Source organism: Lycium ferocissimum, chromosome 9 (genome assembly GCF_029784015.1).
Source record: "Lycium ferocissimum isolate CSIRO_LF1 chromosome 9, AGI_CSIRO_Lferr_CH_V1, whole genome shotgun sequence".
Lineage (NCBI taxonomy): Eukaryota > Viridiplantae > Streptophyta > Magnoliopsida > Solanales > Solanaceae > Lycium > Lycium ferocissimum.
The window spans coordinates 29792070-29817972 of record NC_081350.1 but is presented as its reverse complement, the minus strand read 5'-3'; the positions used below and the strand labels follow the sequence as shown (position 1 = coordinate 29817972).

The 25903-nt window shown below is 33.1% G+C and overlaps 4 protein-coding genes across 4 annotated transcripts; 1 reads left to right on the top strand and 3 right to left on the bottom strand.

The window, feature by feature from the left end:
- Nucleotides 1-216: 216 nt before the first annotated feature.
- Nucleotides 217-3414, top strand: LOC132031779 (uncharacterized). Its single transcript, XM_059421688.1, has 6 exons — nt 217-321; nt 460-839; nt 1320-2877; nt 2970-3062; nt 3164-3289; nt 3400-3414. Exons 3-6 carry the CDS (start codon nt 2773-2775, stop codon nt 3412-3414), a joined length of 339 nt encoding a protein of 112 aa, XP_059277671.1. The 5' UTR covers nt 217-321; nt 460-839; nt 1320-2772.
- Nucleotides 3415-6998: 3584 nt separating this feature from the next.
- LOC132031778 (uncharacterized) lies at nt 6999-7343 on the bottom strand. The gene has a single exon (XM_059421687.1). It carries the CDS (start codon nt 7341-7343, stop codon nt 6999-7001), a length of 345 nt encoding a protein of 114 aa, XP_059277670.1.
- A 413-nt stretch (nt 7344-7756) lies between these two features.
- On the bottom strand, nt 7757-9411 carry LOC132031776 (uncharacterized). Its single transcript, XM_059421686.1, has 3 exons — nt 9185-9411; nt 8328-8881; nt 7757-8199 (listed from the first exon to the last, which is right to left on the bottom strand). Exons 1-3 carry the CDS (start codon nt 9409-9411, stop codon nt 7757-7759), a joined length of 1224 nt encoding a protein of 407 aa, XP_059277669.1.
- Nucleotides 9412-17755: 8344 nt separating this feature from the next.
- On the bottom strand, nt 17756-19305 carry LOC132030210 (AT-hook motif nuclear-localized protein 23-like). Its single transcript, XM_059419735.1, has one exon. It carries the CDS (start codon nt 18926-18928, stop codon nt 18050-18052), a length of 879 nt encoding a protein of 292 aa, XP_059275718.1. The 5' UTR covers nt 18929-19305; the 3' UTR covers nt 17756-18049.
- Between the last annotated feature and the right edge of the window lie 6598 nt (nt 19306-25903).

Here is a 25903-nt window from a genome sequence, read left to right as displayed (position 1 = left end):
AGACTTATTTATTGATAATAACTACCTTATTTTTTATTTATTTTTCGCATCTTTAATGTTGCAAAATTACATTCAATAGCTAGTCCACTAACTTTCAGTTACTGGGTTTGTGTAACCCCTAAATACACGGTCCAGTAACTATTAAGTTACTGGGTCTATTCCTAAATACACGGTGATGGTATCCCATTTTTCCCCAATTTCTTCCATTTCAAATCACTTTCTCTCCCATCTTCAATATTCCTCTCCGATTTTCACTCCATCATCTCTCATCATTATTTGCACGATTTCTACTATTCCTTAATTGTGTACTACAAAAAATAGGTAAGTGATTTTGGTGGTTTTTAAAAATTTTGCTGTATTTTTCTGTATTTTTGGTTGTTTTTTAGTTGATTGTTCAATTTCTTTGTTTATTGATAGTTCAATTTCATCCTTTATTGATTATAAGTTCTCCATTGTTAGGGTTTATAGAAGAAGATTCAGTTATCCATTATAATGGCTGAAAGGGACACTCCAAGCAGGAATACTCGAGGTATACAAAATATGTTCGATGGTCCTGTTTCTCATTAGGACTTACTCAACACCAACACGCCATTGCAGGCTCCTCTGAAAGAATTACTGCTAAGAGGCGTAGCAAGAAGATTCATGACCCAGCAAGGATGCAACAATTTTAGCAAACCAAAGTTGAAAAAACGACAAAGCAAAAAAAGTCTGTACCAGTTTAAAAAGTTTCTAAAGATCTGCAACAAAAGAAGAGAAATGTAAACAAGCCTGCTATAGTAAGTAAGGGTAAAAAGGTTGTCGAAGATAATCCTTCAGTTGTTGTGGAAGAAGATGGAGAGGTAGATGTCTTGTATAATGTATTTCAATTTAATTGTTTCTGTGTTTTCAGTGTATTTCAGTTTATATTTAATTAGTTTTGCCATTGATTATGTGTGTTTCACTATGTTCTATCTATTTTATATCTGTGTTAGATGTGTTTTTGTTTTTCTATATTCTGACTGTATATTTTTTATGGGTTTTCTATGTGTTTTGACAATATAATTTTGTGTGTTAAAGATTCAGTGTATTTCTGTGTATTTATGAAGCTTAATGTTGTGTGTTTTTGTCTTTATTTTTCATTTTTTTTCTGTATTCCAATGTATTTTATATGTGTGGCAAAACTGTTGTTGAATGTATATATATGTGTATTTCTGTACATTTATGAAGCTTACTGTTTTTGTTAAATTTATTTATTTTGTTTGTATTTTTTATTGATTGGATGTGTCTATTTTTTGAATGTTTGTTCTTGCATAAATGTTACTGTTGACATGTTTTTTCAGGAAACTAAATTCTATGCTAAGGAGCACCCTCAAGAGGCTCCATCGATGAAACGTTACACGAATGTCAAAGTGTTCAATGAACTTAGGGACAAACTAACTGATATACAGTTAGATTTGTTTTCCAAGACCATTTTTGGCAAATTTCTCAGAATGCAAAACATGGAGGTACAAGCACAATTGTTTAGATGGTTCATGGTAAGAGAGCTTAAGGAAAGTACTTATGATTGCTTTACAATGGACATAAATGGTATAGTTTTGCGATTTAGCATTGGAGAATTTGCACTTATGAGCGGGTGAAATTGTGTATCTGATGAAGATGATTTTACATATGATGAGATGCAATCGAATAGGCTTATGGATAAATATTTTGGTGGAACTAAGAATCAAGTGAAAAGATTTCAGTTGATAGATTGCTTCTAACAAAAGAAATGGGATGATAACAATGAGGACGCCGTCAAGATTGCATTACTGTATTTTATAAATACATACATCTTTTGCGGTGAACCAAACAAAATAAATATACCAAGGATTCATTTTGAAGTGGTTGAATATGGAAGATATGTAGATTATCCATATGGTAAAGAATCGTTTCGCGAGTTGACCAAAAGCATCAGTAAGAAATATGCTGGGCACAAACAGTATTACAGGATTCATGGGATGCCACTTGCCACACAAGTTTGGCTATATGAGTGTTGTTCACAAGTTCCATCCCATATTGCTGTTAAGTCAGGGAATTTCATTCCAAGAATGTGGAATTGACGGTCCATTGAAAGCCAACGAAAATACAATATTTTGATGGAAGGCATTTTTAGAGATGACAAACACCCGATAACACAAACTTGTACTAATTTTTCATAGCATGTATTCATAATTATGTGTATTATCATTGTATCTATATTTCACCGATTCACAAAACAATGGTTGATCATTGATTTTTTTTCAAGAGGATCAGCCAGATGGATTACTGTATTTTTTTTTTTGTACAAGTATATGTATTTACTTGTATTTATTTCATATTTTATGTGTATTTTTTAATCTTTTTGTATTTTCACTGTATTTGTATGTGTTCTTTGCACAAATTTGTACTTTTGAGAACACAATTCCCACCATCAGTGAGTTGGAGTCCCTTCATTTGCCTCCTAGTGTTTTCCAAGAAAAAGCCAATCCCACATATGTTGATGTTGATGCACATGAAGATGCACATGGCACCGAGATGGTAGCTGATGAGTATGATGATTTCAGTACTACACCACCCCACATTGCCTAGGGTAAACAACAACAATGAAAAGGTGTATCGGTTTCTCCACCTCCTAAGAAACGCAGACAAGTTACAATTTCAGCTTCTCCGGCAAAGAAACAACCACTCTGGACCGAATCAATCACAACCCCGAAGAATATTCCGAACGGTCAAAACGTTGTACAGAAGTCTTCTTTATCAAAGGTGAGGGAACAAATGGATCAACATCCACCCACCCCAAGGCATCGTGATGTACCTACTACCACCCAGACGGATGATCTGAAACTGCTTAGGCAAGATCTTCAAGATTTTAAGAAATCTGTAAGTGGTTTTGTTATGTCTAATTTTTTTGTTTACTATAGTGTTTTGGTAAGTGTGTTAACAAATTGTTGTTTTTGTGTTAAAACATGTAGGTCTTTGTTGAGTTCACTGATCTTCGCAAGTACATGGACGACAACTACAAAAAGGTGTTTGAAGCAATAAAGGGGAATAATTCTTCCGAAAAGGTAATACCAAAATGCTGAATAGGTTGGGTTAGCATTTTTAGAACATCATCATGAAATACTATTATGAATAACACAGTTTCTTTTATAAAATATATGTAAAGGCTGCTGATAGTGAAGCTCCGTTTCATCAATATGAAGTTGGCATACAATCCTCGCCTGAATACAACCAACGTCAACATTCTGCCATACCAACATCAACGGATAAACATGATCTTGATGGAAATAAGGTAAAATCAACTTTTAGTTTAAAATCTTACTATTTATTTCATGTCAATTCCTTATGTATTTCTATATACATTTTTACTGCAATCGTATTGTATTTTTATCAATATATTAGTGTTATGTATTGTAATATATTTTTCCATTATAGTATTCATAAAATCTATCTTTTGTAAAAAAAACGAAGGGTGTTGGAACCATGTTACCTGGCGAGGTGCCGGATATTGGAATGACCGGCGGCAATCAAAGTGGAGATACACTAAAGGCTTCAATTGAAGAGATTCATGGCGGAGGTGAAATATCCGCGGAACGAAGAGAATCAGAGGTATTTTATGTGTGTTCTGTGACCTTTGTATTCAATGTATTTACCTATCTGTTTATCTATCTGTTTTTTTTTTTTATCACAGATTTGTATTTCTGTCACATATTCATATATGCAGACCACTATATTTATATGTATATTTTTTATACACAAACTATGTATTTCATTATTATGTTATATTATGTCTTTACATGAAATATCTAACATTAACAGTTTTACATGAAAATCTCACATTAACAATTGTATTTCACTATTTTTTTTTATTCAAATGTTGTATTTCATTTGTATGTTATACCTTGTTTTTACATGAGTAATTTAACAATAACAGTGTATTCATTTCTAATAACATATGTTTTTGAAATTCAAGGGTGTGGCAGTCATGTTACCTAGAGAGGTGTGGGATTCTGGCGTGAATTATGGCAATCACAGTGGAGATACATTGAAGGCTTCAACAAAAGATATTCAGGGTGGAGGTGACATTTCAATAGCACATTTTCAATCAGAGATACTTTCAAATATAATCAAGTTTGAATTAAATATTTTTTTTTTGCAACGTATAATTAAATTGTGTATTTAATTGATATTGGTAGGAGGCCGGACTGAATCACCCTAGTGGAATACCTGCCGATCAAGATTTTAATTCATCAGAGGAAATGGTAGCAGAGTTGCTAGCTCATATACCTCTCGCAACAGTTATTCCACTAAGTGCTGCTGGAATACAAGATGGGGATCGCGCCGATCATTCAAGTATAAAGACGCCACCCAAACCCGTTGAGGATGCGGTACCACTGTCTCAATTTTTAATTCCTGACCATCTGTTACCAAGCCAACTTAGAGTAAAAGGAACCACTGGGCAAAGTGCAACTGCTGAAACAGGACAACAGGGTTCAAGCCAGAATATTGATCAATGAATAATTGTCCATCCAGGCATTGTTTGAGAGAGGAAACCCAGTAAATACAAGATATCGCCTTTCATGTCCAATTACGGCTCAGCAGGATCTTCTGTTATTGAACCTGTTCCTTGTGTTTTTGAAAAGAAGCATCCCTTTGTAGAAGATCCCATCAATGGCCCGATTGACACGTCGTTTTTTCAAGAATATCAAAATTGGCCCGAGAAGGATTTTCTACAAAGGCACGATAAAAAGTAAGTATTTTACAATTTTTTTAAATTTTTACATATCAACATATAAATGAAAGACATATCGTACCTATCTTTTATTGTTGATATTCAAAAAGGACAAGGAAAGCCGTTATAGAAAAAAGAAGGAAGCATTGGACCCTGACGACGAAGATTTGGCCTTCAATTTTAGCGTTGCGTATGTCCAAGACAAAAACTGGTTCTATCTGTTATCAATGGATGGGCAACTCTGGAATGACGAGGTGGTGTATTTATCATATTTTGAATTACATTTTGCTTACATAACTAACCATTTTAACATCACATTGTTGTTAGTTATTAACAGTTTTTACATGACTTATCTACACTTGACAGTTTGCTATATACCTGTATTTCTCTGTATCTCACTATATTTCACTATATTTTTTGTCACATATTTGCATATATAGACCACTATACTTATATGTTTTATAGACAAATTGTATTTCATTTGTATGTTAAACCTTGTATTTACTTCATGCTGTTGTCACTTACTAATTATATTCAACATATTTTTCAAAGACATTGACGTTATTTTTTACTACTTCCGAAAGAAAGGCAAGTACGACAAGAAAAGCAGTTACAAATTCACCACTGTTAACTGTATATTCAAGACCAAAATTGACGAGATTTACTGCGCTTTTGAAAACCCGAAAGCGGCCGCAAGTGTTGCCAATTTTGAAACTGAAATATGTGAGTACATTAACGGGCAAAGATTGATGACTAATGTACCATGGCATACAGTTGACAATGTATTCATCCCTGTCACCGTCAAAGAGGAAAATCACTGGATCTTGATTGTAATATCATTCATGGACAGGTATTCATTTCTTCTTTTATTTACACTTGGTATGGAAATGATATACATTTTTAAATGTATGTGTTTATATTGTCTTGTATGATTCTATTACGTGCAGGCGTCTATACGTCTACAACTCACACCGAGCTGCGAGGCATGATGCAGTTGTTAGGAGAGAAATAAACAAGCTGGCTACCCTTGTGCCACATCTTCTACATATATCTAGGTTCTATGTGAAAAAGAAGGGTATCGATTTTCAAAAACACCCATCATACTTGGACAAAACACAGACTGATAACTTCGATGTAGCGTATGTTGATAATCTACTACAACAATCCCCTGGTAGCATGTATGTTTTTTTTTGGCATACAGATTCAATATTTATTTTTCTTATTAACATTTTTCAATCATTATTGAAGTTTTTTTGAAAAAATTTCAGGGATTGTGGTGTGTATGTGGCAGCTTTTGCTGAATACTTGAGTTCGGGTGAAGGAATTCCAACTAAAATTGATGCAAAGTTACTCCGTAAGAGATACGGTGCACTTCTATGTGACTATGCATGGCGGAAGGCAAACCAGAATGCGTTCAGCGATAACGAGCTGCCACCAAGACCAGTTAGGCCTGCCATAGACTATGATGCAGTTGAAACAGTAGATGTTAATTAGTTCTGTTTGGTTTTTAAGTGTATTTATGAGGCACATTAGTGTTTTGATTAGTAATTGATACATTTTGACACTTTTTATTTTGTTAAGAATACACCAAGTGTGGTGTATTCTTTGAATGAACTATTATGATATATATTACAATAGCACTTTGAGCAGTTTTTTTTATGAATTTACATTCTTTGCAAGCTGGATAGTTCTGTATTTTCAACTTCTATACTGTGTATTCGTATGTGTAATCTTTGAAAGTATGCATTCCTATGTATTTTCTATATATGTGTAGTCACATGTATAAAATTGTTGCATGACAATTTCCATGTATATGTAATTATATTTTTTCTAGTTTGTAAATGTATTTACATCACATGTATTCAAACTTATGTATTTATTTTAGTCAAAGTTTTTTACAATTGAATTTTATGGTGTGTGGAAAAAATAAGTAGTCACATTTTGAATATGTTTATGTATATGTATTTTGATGTTACGGATGTAAAAAAAAAACACACACACACACAAGTTGTGTTTTGATTACCATTTTGATGTATGTGTCTAAGTTCCAACCACATAGAATCAAAATCCACTCTTATTTTCATTCCACACATTACGTCATGGACAAGGTAAAATGACAACATTTCATTGAAATACATTTCAACATATCAGTACATAACTCTAAAAAAAATACATCAAAGTAAAGAAACAACGAATTCAAGTTGAATTCATTTATCGAACATCCTGGGATAAGTGTTTTAACAAATGAATGCACATAGAAACAAGATGTTTACTTCTTCTTACGGGGCTCATTAGTACAGGAACGCCTATTATGACCAAGACGTTCACATGTACTACAAACATTTCTATGTTTACCAATCATCAACTCTATTAACGGCTTATCTCGCTTCTTCTTTGGCCTCCCTGGAGGTCTCTTGTATCTTGGTGGCAAAACAACTTCATCAGAAATGTGTGTGGGAATATTCCACTGAATCTCGTCAGGGAGAGGATCCACCGGCATATCATACGTCTTCACCACTGTCTTCGGTTTGAATAGGTCTGAGCAATATTCATCAGCCATAAGATTTTTACTGTTCAATACAGCCCACGCATGTGGACAAGGTATGTTGTCCATTTGGAACATCCAACAACTGCAGGTTTTTTTCTTCAAATCAATTATGAAACACCTTGCTCCATCATTTACCGTAACACATATTAGGATCAACAAAAAATACATTAAATGAATGAAAAGAATCAACGCATAAAGAACCATTACAATAAATTACTGCAGATACAAATCAGTGATGTTAAATACATAGAAATACAGATAAATACAGTGATGATAAAACAAGCATTTTTTTGTATTAAATATGAAATATACCCTCATACGTAACGATTTACCCTCGTTCATTGACAATAGTTGTTGGAATGCTTTCGCAAGTGTTGTGAACGTATATGTACTGTTTCTTCTATTAGTACAATTCCATCTCCCAAACATCTTCCTCACTTCTTCAAGAAAATCGAAAACAGGCAACTCTCTTACTGCTACTAGTTTTCCATTAATACATTGGCTATGTTGGAAGTCATCGTCCATCCTCTGTTAACAGGTGAATACAGCCGAGCCCATTTCTCCCTTCCAACTAATTCCAAGTATTCCTTTACCCGAATATCAACATTCTCAATCTTATCCACCAGTTTATGAAACTCATCCTGTGTGTATGCCTTTGCCAGTGAATAAAACACAGGACTCAATACTTCATCATTCGACTTGTATCTCTTTGTCACATTTTCCCATAAACGCCATATGCACGCCAAATGAGGAACAATAGGATACACCCTAGACACCGCTTTGATTATGCTTTCATGTCTATAGGATACAACACATATGTTATCCCTAATCCCATAAGCTTGCTTGAACTGCTCAAAGAACCACGTCCAAAATTTATCATTCTCTGAATCTATCACACCGTATGTCAGTGGTAGAATATTACCTGTATATATAGTTGCATTAAAAAAAAGGTTAATCACAATCATTTTTACATTTTTAATGTAATGCAGTGTATATTTACAGTGTATTCCATATATATATATATATATATATATATATAATTTCATATACCTGCACCATCTGAAGTACTGGTTGATACGAATGTCCCATTATATGTGGTTTTAAAGTGGGAACCATCCACTACCACTATTGGTCTACAACACTTGAACCCTTTGATGAATGCTTTGAGTGCTACAAAGAAATACAAGAACTCATTTTCACGTGATTTATACATTCTCACGAGTGATCGAGGATATGTTTTATCCAAGATGTACACATATGCCGGTAATTTCTTGTATGAATCGGCTAGTTTCCCCCTCAAATCATTCATTTCCTTTTCTCTAGCCCTCCAGGCCATCATATAAGAAACATCTATGCCAAATTCATTTTTGACGTCGTCTACTATATCCCGAGGGCTGTATTTCCTCTTATGGTTTGCTATTTTTGGCTTAACAGCTGATGCCCCAATAAACCAACTTGTTGCTTGCCTATGCGAATACACTTTGTCCTTCAATGGGCATCTATGCTCGTCATGGAAACATCTAACCCTGAACATTTCAGATTTTTCAATACTCGACGCTCGAAATTTCCATTCACATTCAGGCGACATACATACAAGTGTATAGCTACAAATACGGGGAAAAAATCATGCACAATCAGTTTGAAGTTATTTATCAAGTCTAAGATAATAAGAAATGCATATACTGCATGTTAAAACTCCCAGATATTGGTGTATTTAAATACAATTAATAGAAACATACATTAATTCAATCAACTCATTTTTTTTCTTCAAAAATACAGTGTATTTCAATATATATCTCAATGTATTTTTCACTTTATGAAAAGTGTATGTTTTCAAACATTACCATTGACATAAATACATTGTATTTTAATCAATTTACAATACACAAACAACAATAAGATCATACCTTATGGAATTTGACCTCTCAGTCCTGAAATTGAATTGTTTGCAAATAGCATAATTCGCCATAACAATTTTTAGTGTATCCTTATCCTTGTAAATTTGATCCACAACAACTTCCTTTTGATCCATGTTGGAAATAATCGAGTTATTGTCGTTTTCAAATAATACAACAGCCTTGCCACAATTTGACGCATCCAAATCACTTGAATCATCTACATCCATAGCCTGCATATTATCATTGTATTCAAGTTGAAGCATATCTTCTCTAACGACAGATTCTCAAGATACACAACCCTCAATTTCATTATCCGTTATACTAACGGATATCGGATACATCCCAAAAAGACGTTGTTTTCTCTCTTAAGCTCAACATGCACTCTAACTCCCATATCGTTGTGTATTTCCATAGGATGAGTATCTCCTTCAACTGCATATTTGATTGATATCGTTTTTCTACAAGTATCCACTCCCAACTGATTGGCAATCGTTGCAACCAAATCAGCGTATGAGGAATAATCTTCGAATACAACTGCGTCTATTGTGTAATTCACAAAGCAATTTTGGTCATTCCATTCCAGAGGTTTGGATAAAAGCTGTTATGCTGGCCATTATTACGATTAGAAATATAACAGTGTGATCTTGAAAACAGCTTTAGTCAAAAGTTTTGATCGTATCAAACAGAGTATTTATATTCGAGAACTAAACCAAATAAATCATTCCAAAATTCAAAAATACCTTTTTGAAAATAGAAATTCAAAATTGATCTTCTCTATAACACTCTATATACACTCGTTCATGTATTATGGCGTGATTCTTTGATTCTGATAGTTCAAAAAAATCAAAGCTGGAATGAAAGTTTTCTGTATTTTAGGAGATTTATCGAATTGAGTTTTTTGAATTCAAAAAGTTTGGAATGGAGTAATAGGGGAGAGAGAGACGTGAGCTGTTATGGAACATCAGCCGTTATGTGTGAAATATGGTTGATTTAATTTGACTTACCATTTAAAAAAAAAAAAACAAAGAAGATTCTGCTCCAAAATACAGCCTATTCTTACTCGACGCAATCGTGTATTTATGTGTATTTAAAAAAAGTGAAATATAGTCGAATCCAAAGAAAAAGCAGCTACGGTTTGTAATTGTTGAACTTGTCCCTATAAATTATTAGGAGCTATTAAAAGGTAGTCATTTATGTAAGTTTCACATATAAATTTATGGTTGTGAAAAAGTTGTTTGTTATGAGGAGCAAAAGTTAAAGATTGACACAAAATAGGGAAAAAGTGCCAATGATCCCTATTTGAATCCTCATCGACCTAGCCCATTTCTTATGAAGGTCCAACACCAGTTGTTGGACAACCGCTGTTGACCTTGATGGCCCAAACTCTAATTTGATTGGGCTGGCCCAAACTTGGGGCTTAAAGTTTGGTGTTTACACTTCAGTTCTCCTAGATAGGACAATTTGCACGATAGTCCTTTGTTGGGGGTGGTCTTTAATTTTGCCCCTCAAATTGCTGGTATTTAATTTTTTTCCCTTCGCCTAAAATATCTCGAGGTTTTGGGTTCAAACTTCAGCTTAGTCATAAAAATAAAATAAAAAATCGCAAGGCAGGGCTTTGTAAAAAATTTGCCTTATGTGGCAGACTTTGCTTAAGGCATAACTAAAAGTCTGCGGGAGACGGCAGACTTTTTACAAAACCTTGCCTTGCGATTTTTTTTTTGGACTGAGCGGGCGTTCGAACCCAGAACCTCGGGGTATTTTCAGCCATCTTTTTAACCGAAGGACAAAAATTAAAAACCAGCAATTTGAGGGGGGAAAATTAAAGACCACTCCAAAAGAAGGACAATCCGCGCCAAAAAATGAAACATTTAGCCACTTAAGACGAGGTATTACTGCACTAGCATGGTTCCATATTTCCATCCCATCCAATTAAGGCTAAAATTTATTCAGTTTTTGTGCGGATTGTCCTTCAAAAGCACTGGTCTTTAATTTTTGTCCCTCAAATTTGAAATCTTTAGTTTTTGTCCTTTGCCTAAAAACTCATGGGTTCCGGGTTCGAACCCCCGCTCAGACAAAAAAAATAAATAAAAAAATCGCATGGCTTGCAAAACTATGCCTGAGGCCTAACTTTGGCTTGCAAAACTATGCCTGAAGCCAAACTTTGGCTTGCAAAACTCTGCCTGCAGGTAGAGTTTTGCATTCAAAACTCTGCTTGCAGGTAGAGTTTGCATGCAAACTATCCCTGATGGCATGCAAAACTATGCGTGAGGCCTAATTTTGGCTTGCAAAACTATGCTAACTTTGGCTTGCAAAACTCTGCCTGAGGCCTAACTTTTGCCCGAATAGGCCTAACCTTGCTACAAAACTTTGCCTTGCGATTTTTTTTTTTTTAACTAAGTCGGGATTCGAACCCAAACCTCATGATATTAGGCGAAGGGCAATAATTAAAGATCACCCCAAAATAAGGGCATTCCTGCGAATTGCTCAAACTTATGGGAAAATGACTTAATAATACTATTTAAGACACTATATTACAAAACATAAGAATATTTTTCCTTATTTACAAAAATACCAACTTAATTACAAAATATACCAGATCTGAAAAAATTAAAAGCTCATCCTTATTCCTATATTATGTGCGGAAAATTCTAATCCCTTTAAACCCAAAAATTTCTTCCGCCTCTCATTCTCCTAAAAAACCCTTAGATTAACTAAATCCAGGATTCTTAATGGTCTTCGATGACAATGAAGATTTCTCCGATAGCAACTCTGATGAAGTCTCTAAGAAGACATGAAGCTGTCAAGAAAGCTTGCCTTCTCTCCGGCAAGGATGCTGATGACTTCCAACTTTCATCTTCCACCGACAGTATCGGTTGTTGCCTAGATCTGTGATGAAAAAATATGTGAATCTTACTCAAGATAGTGAAGTGGAGTTTTTGGTTCAGAATAGTTTAGTATAGTAGACACATCTTGGAATTGGACCAGGGCCACAACTTGAATATGAACTGGCATTCGACGAATTGTTTTAACTGGAAAACACGCACTACACTTTCTTCCAGACTAGTGTTTTTAGTCTTTGATGAGAGTTGGAGGCTTTGGATTCTAGGAGAATTTGACGACTCTGTTGAATAATTAGTTTGTGTTGCTGTTTTTAGGTTTTACATGATTAGGAATTTTAGTTAGTTTCTGGAAAATTATCTGATTATTATGATTTTTAATAGTTTAGTTCTTAGGAGATTGCGTAATAAATTGTATGAATAATGGTAGAATCGTGACTTATGTTAAGCATAAAATTGTATGAATGATGGTAGAATTGTGACTTATGAAAATTGTATGAATATTAGATGAATGTTGTACAATGTTGTTGTAGAACTTTATACAAATTTTATACAATTGTATATATATATATATATATATATACATATTTCATACCACTTTTATACATTTTCATACACAAAAACGTGAGAATTCTAAGCCTTAAGCGAGATATACATATTTTATACAGTTTTCATACACAAAATTTTGAGCGAAAATTTTAAGCCTTCAAAGGAAAATTTTCGTATATGTTTTGTAAGAAATTTATCGTTATGTTTTGTAAACTGAAATGTATTGTCATATTTTGTAAATATACCTTATTCTTATGTATATATACGTCATTCTCCCCAAATTTATTTAGTTAATCTTTAGAATTAGTTGAAAACAGCCCATGGGCTAAACTATCATGATTGACTAGTTTCTTTCTTTATGGGATTTAGGGGTTCTGCTTGACTTCTTTTGGGCTTCTTGTGTTAAGAACTGCTTTTTCAAATCTCACTTGTGTTTTCTTCTTCTCCTTTTTTACATTTCTCGTCATTCTCTAACTTACAAATGGATTGGTACTTTGATGGTTGGTTCTTCTTTTCTTTCACCTTTTTTTTTTTTATGGATTGAGGGGACTATAACCCCAAAGACTAATCTATTAGGTAGGAAAGCCCGTTCAACCTATAAATTCATTAGTATTTTTTTTTTATTCAATGAGAGATAATTGACACACAACTCGCTTGAGGACTAGTGACCTCGTTGGTCATGACTGATACCTACTTTTTTTTTTTTTTAATCAATGCCACGACTCCTGGCCTAGTACTTGATCACATATGATATCACATATTTTTTGCCCTAGTTGGTTACGAAGCGACACCTCTCCTGGATCCAAGGTCACTAATTCGAGTCGTGGCCTCAACCATTGATTGACCTTCTTAGATATTAAATTTTTATATACTAAGTTTGAGAACACAACTGAAAAGACTAATCTATTAGGTAAGAGAGCCATTCAGCATATAAATTCATTATCTCTTTTTAGTCATTGAGGGATAATTAACACACATAAGGTTTTTTTTTACTTTTTTCTTTTGGGGTTTGAACTTTTAACTCTACAGCGTACTATGGCATTACAACAAAGAAAAACACTTCGTTCGGAAGTACCTTCAATTAAACCAATTATTTCTCGTGATCTTATGCAAGAACGCAGATAACGTATTACTTATCTTGGTGCTGTATGATGTAATTTGTATTTTACAATATTTGTACTTACCAACACTAAAACTAATTAATTAATTTAGGAAATGAATTAATCCTGCATGATTAAGTTGACCATAACATGAAGAGAGGCACACCATTAGTGGTTATGTTGTCATATCAGCTACTTTCTTCCAAAGTAATTAATCACTGTCAGACATTTGTGCAGAAATTTCACGTTGAATATGTGTGATCCTTCATTGCAATTAGAGTTTAGGATAATCAAATCTTAATTTGTTGTTAGTGAAAACAACCTGATAACCATTTCATTTAATTAATTATTCCTTCCAACCAAAAATTTGTGAATATGTAGTTTTCTGAGGGTGACAGGGTAAGCAAAGACGTGTAATATTAGATCACTATTTAACGTGTTTTGGTTGCCTCTAATTGTTTATCTAGTCGCTTTAGCTTTGAATAGGTCATTTGAGAGTGTAGCAATAATCTAAACAACTACATGTTCCACGAGTTCTAGTCCTTAATAATTCAACCATACTTAATTCAATTTTAGTTGGTACGCTCAAACCAAAAGTTGGTAATCTGGGATATCTGTGTCTATAACAACTTGTCAACTCATGTGAATTTTGACAATCCCCAGTATATATCTCCCCCAAATATTCAAGATGATAATAGATTTACAACATCTATTATAGCTAGCAATCTAAGAATACTAAGATAAATTAGGAATTGTTTTTGTCAGAACTGCTACGGATAGTACTCACTAATGTTTTATAATGACGCGTAATAAATATTACAGTAATATTTCTGCTTTTAACCGAAAAAGAAAAGAAAGAAAGTGAAACAAGTATGGAGCAAGAGGATTCAGATTTCAGTTCACTATCTTTATATGATTTTACCACTCGAATACATACGATACCTCAATCACTCAATTATCAAAAGGCTGAAAATTATATTCCCCTTCTAATTTACATCGTGTAGAATTGAACATTTTACTACTTTATATTAGTAGATATTACTATTCTCACTCTCCTATCTAATCAAGTGTAATTAATGGCTAGTGATTTTGCAAAGAACAACGTGTGTTTTCCACAATCCACATGGGGTTCTTTAACCCTCCAAAATTCTCAATTTACGTTAAAGAATCGGAGGGAGGATTTGATTCTTTACGCTAAGTTAGGCTGGTAAAGACGGAACATAAAACAAAATAATTCAAATAAACTCTAATCTATACATGTTCCAAGTACTTTCGCATTAAAAATTGTGAAGAGATAATCAACCTTGAAAGCTCCAAAATGAAAAGAGATGGCTAGCTGCAGTATTGATCCAGGATTTAAACTTCATGAGTTGGAGTTTCAACTACTGTTTAAATCCATTTGAATTACAACAACAACAACAACATATCCGGTGAAATCTCACAAAGTAAGGTCTGGGGAGGATAGAATGTACGCAGACCTTAGCGCTACTTTGGGAGGTAGAGAGGTTGTTTCCAGTAGAAAAATCCATTTGAATTACTAGATTCAAAATCTAGTACTGGATTCAAAAGCTAGTACTATTATTTCAACTTATTTAGTAATTTTTTTTAACACATGTACATGATCTGAGCAAAATTAATGATTCGGATGAATCCATAAGTTGTACACTAATTAAGTACACCCCTAATTCTACATATGGACGAATTTCATGCGTTCTCGGCATGCAAATATAATACAGCTTAGCATGTATATCTCCTTAAAGAGAAATAAATTAGAGAATCTAGCTTAATTAAAATAAAATAAAGCAGCTAGATCTTTCTATGTAATATGCTTCATAAAATAACTTGACTTTTTCAATTTCAAAACACATCCCACCACAGATCTGAACATAAGCACGACTAAAGAAGTTATTTAAAACTCTAAAGTAAATATATTAAAGCATATTCGTGGAGCAATATTGTGCTTTTAGGAATCTCATCTCTGGTATTGAGAACATTTATATTTCATTAAATTAGTTAATTAGTGCAATAAGGATCTGGCCATTTTCCTTTAAATTAACGTCTTCACTTGTATTAGTACTTATTTTAAGTGGAAAGAATAAAGCAAAGTATAATTCGTGAGGTCTACTGTTTAGGGAAGATCTTCTTTATCAGGAAATGGATTAAGTTACTAATAGAATCATTCACTTTAATTAATAGTGATTATATTATACTGTATATAATGGAATACCATGAGCAGATAATGAAATGGTTATGGTTAAGTGAACCATACGGTTGGCATAACATGAAAATAAAAATAACAATATATATTGTACCATGATGTTCACAATGAATACTAACTAAACATCTACATGCACTCCACATAAAATAAGAAGCAAGATTGTTTAATTTGTAAAGTACAACATAACAATCCATTTTGAGTGCTATATTATGATGGCAAGGTTCTTAGTTAAGGTAGGGGCATCATAAACTTACTCAATTCTAGCAAAACATGAAAAAGCTTTATATTAATGACTGAGCTTTTGAACAAAAATTCAGATGCTACAGAATTACTGGGAAAATATAGAATTAACATTAGAATGGGAAATTGTATAGGCGGAATATCATCATTAACATGTCTAGTTCTTAATGACTTAGAAAGAACTTGAGATGTTTCTGACATGGGTACCATGATAAGATAGACAAGAAGAAACTGAAGTGCATCAATTATCAGAGATTCAAGTCAAACTGGCTTGCAGTTCCTTTTTTGCTTGATATATTATCTCATATCACTATGTCAGAAACCAAAGATTTGAAGCAGAAGGAAGGACCATTTGGAAGGACAAATTAAATGAGAATTTCAGTGTCATGACTCATGACAACTTGTTTAATTACTTGCTCTTTGAATGTTCATAGAAAACAAATGATCCTAACATAAATTTTGTTGGAGAGTAATTCTATCTCTACTTCTCAGTCTGATTGGTCAAAGTCTCATAATCGATCGTTCATTTCGACTAGCAAAATCAGGATCAATAATAAAATAAAACACTAGACAGGAGTTTTCGTTAGCAAGAACAAGAATTATTACAAAAGGATAATGGCTAGAAGGATTTGAACAACATTATGGCATTACAATTTTCAAGGTTTATCTAAGGCTTAACTCAAGACTACACTACTAATCGTAGTTTTTTTTAGTATTGCTACTGCACATGACTTCGAGAGTCATGAAGATGATTATGACGCAATTATTAGAATATTTGAGTAGAACTATATAGGAAGATTAAGATATACTCCATTTATCACCGAGAACCTAATATAACAAGTTTAATAATGTGGTCTTCTAGTATAGTAGAATACTAGTATATAAAAACTTGATTAGTAAATGCTAATGGTTATTGTACAGCCAAGGTTGCAACTTAATATATTGGAACAAACCAAACTTCATTGAGAACACATTCCAGAAATGGGATTAATTAAGAAATGGTATGAACAAAAAATCCTACTTCACAAGGTAATTTGGAAAAGACTGCTTTAATTTAAGTTGTGTTTTCGACCATATATAGGGAACTTGAAAAACCCAACATTTAACAAAGTGGTCTAAATTTTTCTTAAAATATTCTTTTTGGAGGTGAAAGAGGTGAGGAAGAGAGATCAATTGAGTGGTACATTTGATAGACAGGTACTGAAAACATGTCACGCTCTTAGTTGAATTCAAATGCTAATTTTCAAAAAGATTTAAGTACTGAGGAGAGAAGCATTGTTTTCAGTAATGACCAGTTGGATCAAATTCCCAAAAATTAATTAGTAGATCAAGAAATTCAGCTCAAACATTAATGCAAGACATGTTACTACTAATAAAAACCCCACAATACCTTTCATCCAACAACAAGAATCACAGTATATATATACTGTAGTAAAACTCTCGGCATATGAATTTCTTTTTATAAAAATGTTCTATCATCTAGGGTAGACAAATAGAAAAGCAACATAATAGAATAAAAATATACTACTAAATACTTAGATAATTAAGAAAATAAAGGCATATAATTTAATCACTGAGCTAGATAGCAGTATTATTATAACAACTACGCCGTTTTTTCCCTTGAGAAACAAAGGTGTTCAAAAGATTGAATTCTCAAACCATATATCTTTATAGAAAGTTTTCCATAAAGAACATTAACTAAGATGACCGATTTCAGAAATCATAGAAGTTACAAGACCCGAAAGTAACAAACAATACAACAAAAGACAAAAAGAAGTTCAATAATCTCTAGGACAAAGATGGTACACTAATTTAGCTGACCTTTATGATTCAAGAATTCCCCGTATTTCTTCATTGATCCAAATTAGCTTCCATATCATATGAACAAGCTCAAATTCTAATTCCCCTTCATCATCTTCAAGATTAGTCATTAAATTCCAAAAGGAGGGCGAGGAGTTGGATTCCCCGCCCACCCATCAACAGAAGTAGATCCAGGATTTAAACAGTTAGACATATTTAACGGCAGATTGAAGAACGGAAGCCCAGAAGACGGGTCCGGAAAAGGGTTATTGTTAACCCCACCGCCACCACCACCGTCACCACCTCCACCGGAACCTTGTTGCTGAATCTGATTAACCCCATCATTAATATTAATATTATCATCCTCTAAAGGCAGCCTCTCATAAGCAACATTAGTAAAAGATGAAGCTATAACAATAACTGGACCAGCAGCCATCAGCTCACCTACCACACTTCCTCCAACAACTTGTCCTTGTCCACCAGCCAAAAATATTGTCAAACTTGTTGCTCCTGGTGGTGCTGGTGGTGGCAAAAATGAACCACTAAGTGACAATATCTCAAATCTCCCATTTAATGTAACGACCGATGAATTATTACCGGGTGTTGCCGGTTGCCGTATAGTCACATTAGTCACAATACCACTACCACTTAATATACAGATCCCACGTTGCCTTCTTCTAGCATAAGATGAAACACACTCAAAAACGTCACATCCATTTCCAATTTCAAGAATATGTGCTCTTAAAGTATTCGCACTTTCCCTAGTGATAATAACCGGTGGTTTCGGTTTATTCTTGGACCCTGGTGGACGACCCCTTGGTCTGCGACCAACAAGGTCGCCAGGTCCAGAATTTCCACCTAGATCAAGTTGGTGGTGTTCATTGGAAAATGGGTTTTTTGTATTTTCATCATCATTTTCAGGTTGTAGTTGGAGGTTAAATTCAGGGTGGTGAAGTTGGTGAACGTAACGAGATGCACTACTTAAATCTAAACCAGCCATAATGACCATAACAATTTTTTTTTTTTTTTTTTTTTTTTAAAAGGAGTACACAACAACAGGAGATTTGTGAGAAAAATATTGTAAAAAATTTATATGATTAAAAACTACAGTTTTTTTTTTTTTTTTTTTTTTTTTTTTTTTTGGTTTTGTTTATTTAAGATGGAAGAAGTAGTGGGAGATGGGATAGATTTATAAAATATAAGGCTAAAAAAATACTATAGAAAAAATAATATAGAAAGAGAAGAGTGAAAGTGGAACCCTAGATTTGAGAAAAGAAAGAGGTGCAGTGTTGGGGTTCGTGGTGGTGGATTTGGTTGAGTGCAGAGAAGGGAAGGGAGAAAGAAGGAAAGGGAGACAAAGGCTTGTTGAACAAACGCAGTCTTTCTTTCTCTCACCCTAAAAGTTTAAATATACGCATAAAAAATTATAGGGTTTAAAACTATATTATATTCTACTATAGTTGAAAAAAGAGTACTATGGTGGCTAAGCTTTACCTACGCTCGTTGTTTACACTAGACTTTACTAATTTATCATGATTAGATGATAAATTAACCTGAGAATGTATATTAATTAACTGTAGTTTAGTAATAAGAGTGATATGATAATTATCTATTTGTCTAATGGGTGTAAACATCGAGTGCGTAAAAGCTTTTACCATAATACTACTTCTTCGGCAATTTACGTGGCAAAGTTTTAATAGATAAAAACATTTTTGAAAAAAGAAGACTTTGGAACTTTTGATCATAAAATGGCATAATATAATACTTGTGCTGCTATACCTTTAAAACTTGTGAAACTTAAATATGTCATCCAATCTTTATATATAGCTATAAATACTTCCTATTAAGAATAAAATGAACAATATAAGTTATTAATATTTTAAAATTAGAAAACTTCTTTTATTTTTTTAAGGAAGAAAGATTACTTGGTAAATTAAACTTGCACCTAAGCGCATTCGAAGAGAGGGGGTTTGGCAATCAATTGCGTTCGAGGACAAGTGGATCCTTGACTCCTTTTTTTTTTTTTTAAAGTAATTTGTTTAAGATTATTACAAAACCTAAATCTAGTTTTTTCATACATACCCACAATTTTAAGTTTAATTTAAGCCGAACTATTAGTAGACTTATAATCTCTTCCCCAAAACAAAATGATGGGTGTTAATATTGAGGACATAGAACTCTGGTAAAGGTGGAAAGATTATAGAAATTACTTGTAATGTAATCTAATATGTATACCAAAGAAGAAAAGAGCATAGTCGTGTAATGTAAGAAAAACAAATAAGTTATCCTAATTTCTTGAGCCTTGTTATGTCAAGTAACTTAAGAAATTGTGTGGTTTCTTCCTTTCTTGATGACTTAGTTCATGTTCTTTTTTCTTTTGGAGAATCTATCGAAGCATTTTCTAGAGATATATATATATAGAAGATGTGGAAGTCTTAAATATACCCAATCATTTTTTTAATTGTAAGAGTAATGATTGAGCCAGCTCGCATGTATGTTAATTATTTAATCGAATATCTATTATTAGTCACTGATACAAATAACTCTAAGAAATCTTCGATCTTTTATCTGAAATAATATCTTCATCAATTTGTCAAGTGCTCAAGAAAGAAATAAATGAAGAAAAATAAACCAAATCTTCACCAGAGCAACTCCACTCCGGCGGCTACCACACCCCAAAGAGAGAAAAAAAGAAAAAAAGAAATTGGTCGGTGGTGATAGTAAACAGTTGAATTTTGTAAAATTCATAAAAATAGATGAGGATATACTCCCTCCGGATAAAAAGAGTGTCCACTTAGCCATTTATACACCCCTTAAGAAAATACTAACTTCTTGACAAAAATAGGTAATTTGACTAAACTACCTCTAATTAAATAGCTATTGGGATTTGATCACATAGCACTTAATAGGGGCAAATATGGAAAAGATAAAGTTAATTCTTTCTTGATTTGATAAGTGTACACTCTTTTTACCAAAAAAAAAGTTAAGTGGACACTTTTTTTTTTTTCATCCGATGGAGTATTTTTTTAAGAAGTCTAAGATTCGGAAATTTAAAGCAAGTGGGATTAAAGGCGCGTGAATGGGTCTTTGTTTTCCTGTCAATGGAGTACAAGTGGTTAAATTAATTGAGTAACAAAACAAAATAATGAGACATTTATTTTCGTAGTACATGAAACCTCCTAGATTAGTTATTAGTATATTTGTGGTTAGGGTTTAACAAGAGCTTAATCATGGTTAAGGGGAACAAAGTTGACCAGATATAAATGCAAAGCTGACAGGAACGTGAGATGGGGGAAAATGGGTGGGACCTTATTTTGATTAAACAATTAATTAAAATAATATTTTTGTTATAAATCCTTTATTATTATATTGTTGATGTGTCCTTGCAATCCAATAGGCAAGTAGCTCAGGTCGCTTATAAGCAATTTTCGATTAGTTTCGCACAAGCATTCTGAAAAGCCTAGCAATAATTTTTCTTTTTTATAAATATAAAGTTAATTTAATTAATTTGCAGTCTCTTTTGCTATGTCTTTTGTTGCCGTATACTTTTATTATTATTGTTGTTGTTATTATTGTTATTTTAAAACAAATTTGTTTAAATTAATTTAAATAAATTTTTATATTAGAAAAAAGATTAATGGATGGGGAAGAAAAGGGCAAGTGGGAGATGGTGCAGCGGCTGGTGGGTCCTACTTTTGTCCTTATCCCACCACCCTGGCCGGCCATCTTTCTTAATTTTGGCACTTAATTAATTTTAATCACCAATCATTTAACCCTAATCTTATGCCTTGTTTGATTGTCCCAAATTAAAAATTTCAACCCCATACTCTTGTGTTCAACGAACACGCACCACTTGTTTTTTGAGCTTTTAGTGTAATTCGTGCAAAAAGTGGATAATATACTTTTTTACAGATATATAATAAAGTTGTAAGTTATCCAACAAATTTGAAAAATTAAAAGGCATTCATCTTAATTTATTTTCAATTGGTCTTCTGTTAAATAGAAATATATACATGTTTCTCTGGATAGGCGTAAAAGAAGTATATTTAATTACTTCAGACTGAAAGCTAGCTATTGTTTTTTTCAAATGTCAGTTTATTATTCCTAAATTCATGAATATATTATTTGATTCTTGTACTCATGAGTTCTTTTCTTTAATTTTCTTCTATAATTAATTATAATGGTATGCCAATATTTTAATTGATCAAATAATTCGATAACGATAACTTCAAATATTTGCATAACGACAACTTCTCAGAATTTGGAGTGATAAGGTGAATAACATCTTATCTTACGTAAAGATATGCCATCATTGTCCCATTCGCTGGGTTTAAGTTGGCCTAAAATAGCTACCACTAAATTAGATTTTTAAATCAGTGTTAGATTTATTTACCCAATATTTGTTTTCTATGGTTCAACTTCTATGATCTTGATCTTGACACTTGAAGTAGAATAATGCAGTAATTATTAAATTTCTCACACACTTTAGTTTCTTATTTAATCAATTAAATCCCCATGATCGGTCTTCTACTTATATATAAAATACCTTACAGGGAAATGAAAGAAAACTAAAAGGCTTATGGGACCATGGCACGTTATTGTAAACTATATTTTGCATCAATTAGATGTAAGATTTGACTTTTGAGTTATGCCAAAAGTCTTCTTATGTACATTACTATTACTTACCGTGTAAAGAAAAAATTGAGTAAATAGAAGTAGACTTTCACTCAGCTTAAATTCTTAAATGAGATCATATTTTCTTGTGCATGGTACCAGAATAAGTAGAGGTCCTAGATTGAATCTCATTGCCAACTCATTATAAAAAAATTTAAAAAAAATCCTTTGTACTTTATCTATAAGAAACTTAAATTTTTAGAGGAAATTAATAATCACATATTTCTAACACACCGGATCTTGCCAAAACAACTTTAGAAAAGGGAAAAGGAAAACTTGTAATCACATTGCAGTGTTGGAGCGTAAGTGGACTGAATGTTTTCTTGTTTGAGGCTTAGGTCTAAAGTTGAATATGAACAGCTAGCCATATGAACCCATGATGGAAGAAAAAAGGTTGTCGGACATAATAGGAGGCAAACTTAGGTTTCATGTATGGGTAGCAATCAACAGTGTCCCAAACGTTTCTTCATTTGCAAGGTTTTCTTCCAGCTCTTTCCCCATTTACTCTGCTTTGCTGATTAAAATAGTAAGGCCTGATGGGGTGGCTAGTTTAAATTTACAACTTTATACTTCATGTTAGCAAAGACTATTTCTCAAATTAAATTGTTGAGAATCTTTCTAAGCATATGATCAACGGTTTAATAGTACGCAAGAGATCCTTCCATTTTAACTATATTTCGAATTCAAAACCCAAGAATAAAAAATCTTCTGATAGGGTGCGCTTCCTTTTTTAATTAGCCATATGCATGTGAATTTTGAATTAATCGGACCAATGAATATCGGATACCAGATTAGTATACATAAAAAAAATCCGTCAAGGTATCTGCTTTGGTAATTGGTTCCAAAACTATGGCAAAGGTAGTAAATCGGCTCACCCGTAGACGGGCAAGGGTACTAAGCCGGGCTCCATGCCATCACTTCGCTATCTTTATACTCGTCTCGCTGAATCATTGATTCTGATACCAATTGTTAGGCTAAATCATGCCAAAAATACTTTCAACATTATGTTATAAAAGTATCACTAAACCTCTTTAATTTTATTCTTTTTTCATCACCAATGTATAACATTCTTCGTACACACTATAAATTGGTACCACGAAACAGTCTTAATTAGCTAGGTAGGGGGGCTCTAGTAACGTAAAAGTTTTGATCATGAAAATTTGCAAATAAGACGTTAGTATTGTTGAAGTGTGTGATCATCTCATCTAAAAACTTAAGCTGTTAGAGAAAACACATTTTTATTTACTTAATATATTCTTAAAAACTTAAGCTGTTAGAGAAAACACATTTCTATTTACTTAATTATATTCTTAACGCTCCCCTCCCCCTCTTCCCCCCCACACTTCGGGCCTTATTTTCTTTTTCATGGACCAAATACGTAGAATTTTTTTTTTAATAATAGATGATAAAATTTTATCCCAATACCTTACCTCTCTGCTTTTTTGGCTATCGTATTTAAAAAGCTTCCAGCAAGAGTGTTGACCATTCTTACGTAAAGAAATTAATTGAGGTTTCCGATTCATTGATATTGCCGTATTGATCCTTTGACAATTACAAAAACAATACACGAAAGATAGTTTGTTTCTAGGTCCACCTGTCCATGAATTATGACTGCCCATGGTCTTCCATTCCGACGCAAATACTACTGTTTCTCTCTCTCTTGCATACTCATTTTGTTTTTATAATTGAAGTCAAACATGCCCAAATATTCCATGGTTTGACACATTCCAAGACCTTAATATAGAATAGAAGGAATGGTTAGAATTATTGACAAACAAGAGCTGCTCATCTAGTCATCTGGCCGGCTCCTTTTTGTATACTACTATGATAATATAAAGATATACAATGCATGGTGTTGTCATATATAATGCTGCGAACGGCTATTTGTGCAATTTGATAAGCAGCCAATTAGTTGTCGGTCTATGAATGTATGAAGATTAATCAGATAAGCTTGTTCTTAAACCACGTCTTAAACCACGTCATATATATCAGAATGTAAAAGTTTATTTTATTTCACACACACACGCACATATATATGTGTGTGTGAGGTTTAACATTATAGGCGTCTCAATAATTAAGCCATTGGACAAAGTGAAATCCATTTATAGGTGAGAATTCAAAAACGTGTTGAAGAAAAATTCTAAAGTAGGAAAATTTCTATATATTTGGTGATGATTGGATTAGAAAATGAATTAATGATCTTCCTAGCAGCCAATAGACAAGCTTCATCTTACACTATTAATTCACTGACCTTCTGAATAATCTAACTCTGTTTTGGTCCTTCATTATGAAATGGATGATCCAAGATTCCACATTCTATAATTTGTTCAATCTATGAATTCCATTCAAAGTGGAGACTTCTGAATTAAGAGTTATATCCAATTAAAATGCAATATCAAGGTCGTAGATTAAGCATTGAATGGCAAAAAGCTAAGGGAAGTCTTAAAGAACCTAAAAAAATATGGTGGGATATATAAACTTTTCCACTCTTAGTCGAGACCGATTCTATTTTTAACGAGTCTTGTGTGTGAATTTAAATTACTTGAAATTCCAGAACGAATACCGAAAAAAAAAAAAAAAGAGTTTAATGGACTGATAGAGTCAGGTGCACATTTTCTTTTTTATTGTTGTTTGAAATAGGCAATTTTTGTTTCAGAGGAAGAAGATTTGAGAGATTTGAGACACAGAATCAAAAATGTCAAATCGAATACTGAACCCCACCTCACTTAACCTCAACTATGTAGCAGGTTTTGAAAAACTTTCTGCTGCTTTGTCTTATCTTTTCTCCTACTATCACTTTGTCTTATCCACCATCAATTTCTCTACTCTCTTTTTGACTTTTCTCTTCGGTTTTCCAAAGGGCAAATCAACATTTCTTATCATAATAGAAGAAGAAAAATTAGTGATACTTTATTAAAAATATTACAACATTTGGTGCCTACATCAACCAAATAAATACATGAAATTTCATATTTTTAATTAGTTTCGCACGGTGTTCAATACTCGCTTTGGGCCAATTCAATTGTATTGATAGTATAATGCGCTCTCTATTAAAGGCGACTTCAGCAGCACTAACAACAACAGACTGCCGTGTATTCCCATAAGTGGGGTCAAGAGAGAGTAGGATGTACGCAGACTTACTCCTACTTTTGTAGGGTAGGAAGGTTGTTTCCGATAGACCCTCGGCTCGAGAGAAAAAAGGATTTGAAACATGATATCCAGAAAAAAAATAACAACAAAGTAGGAAGATAAAAAAGCAAAAGAAGAATAGATAGTAGTACACCTCGAAGAAAATAATCTATGTGATTAC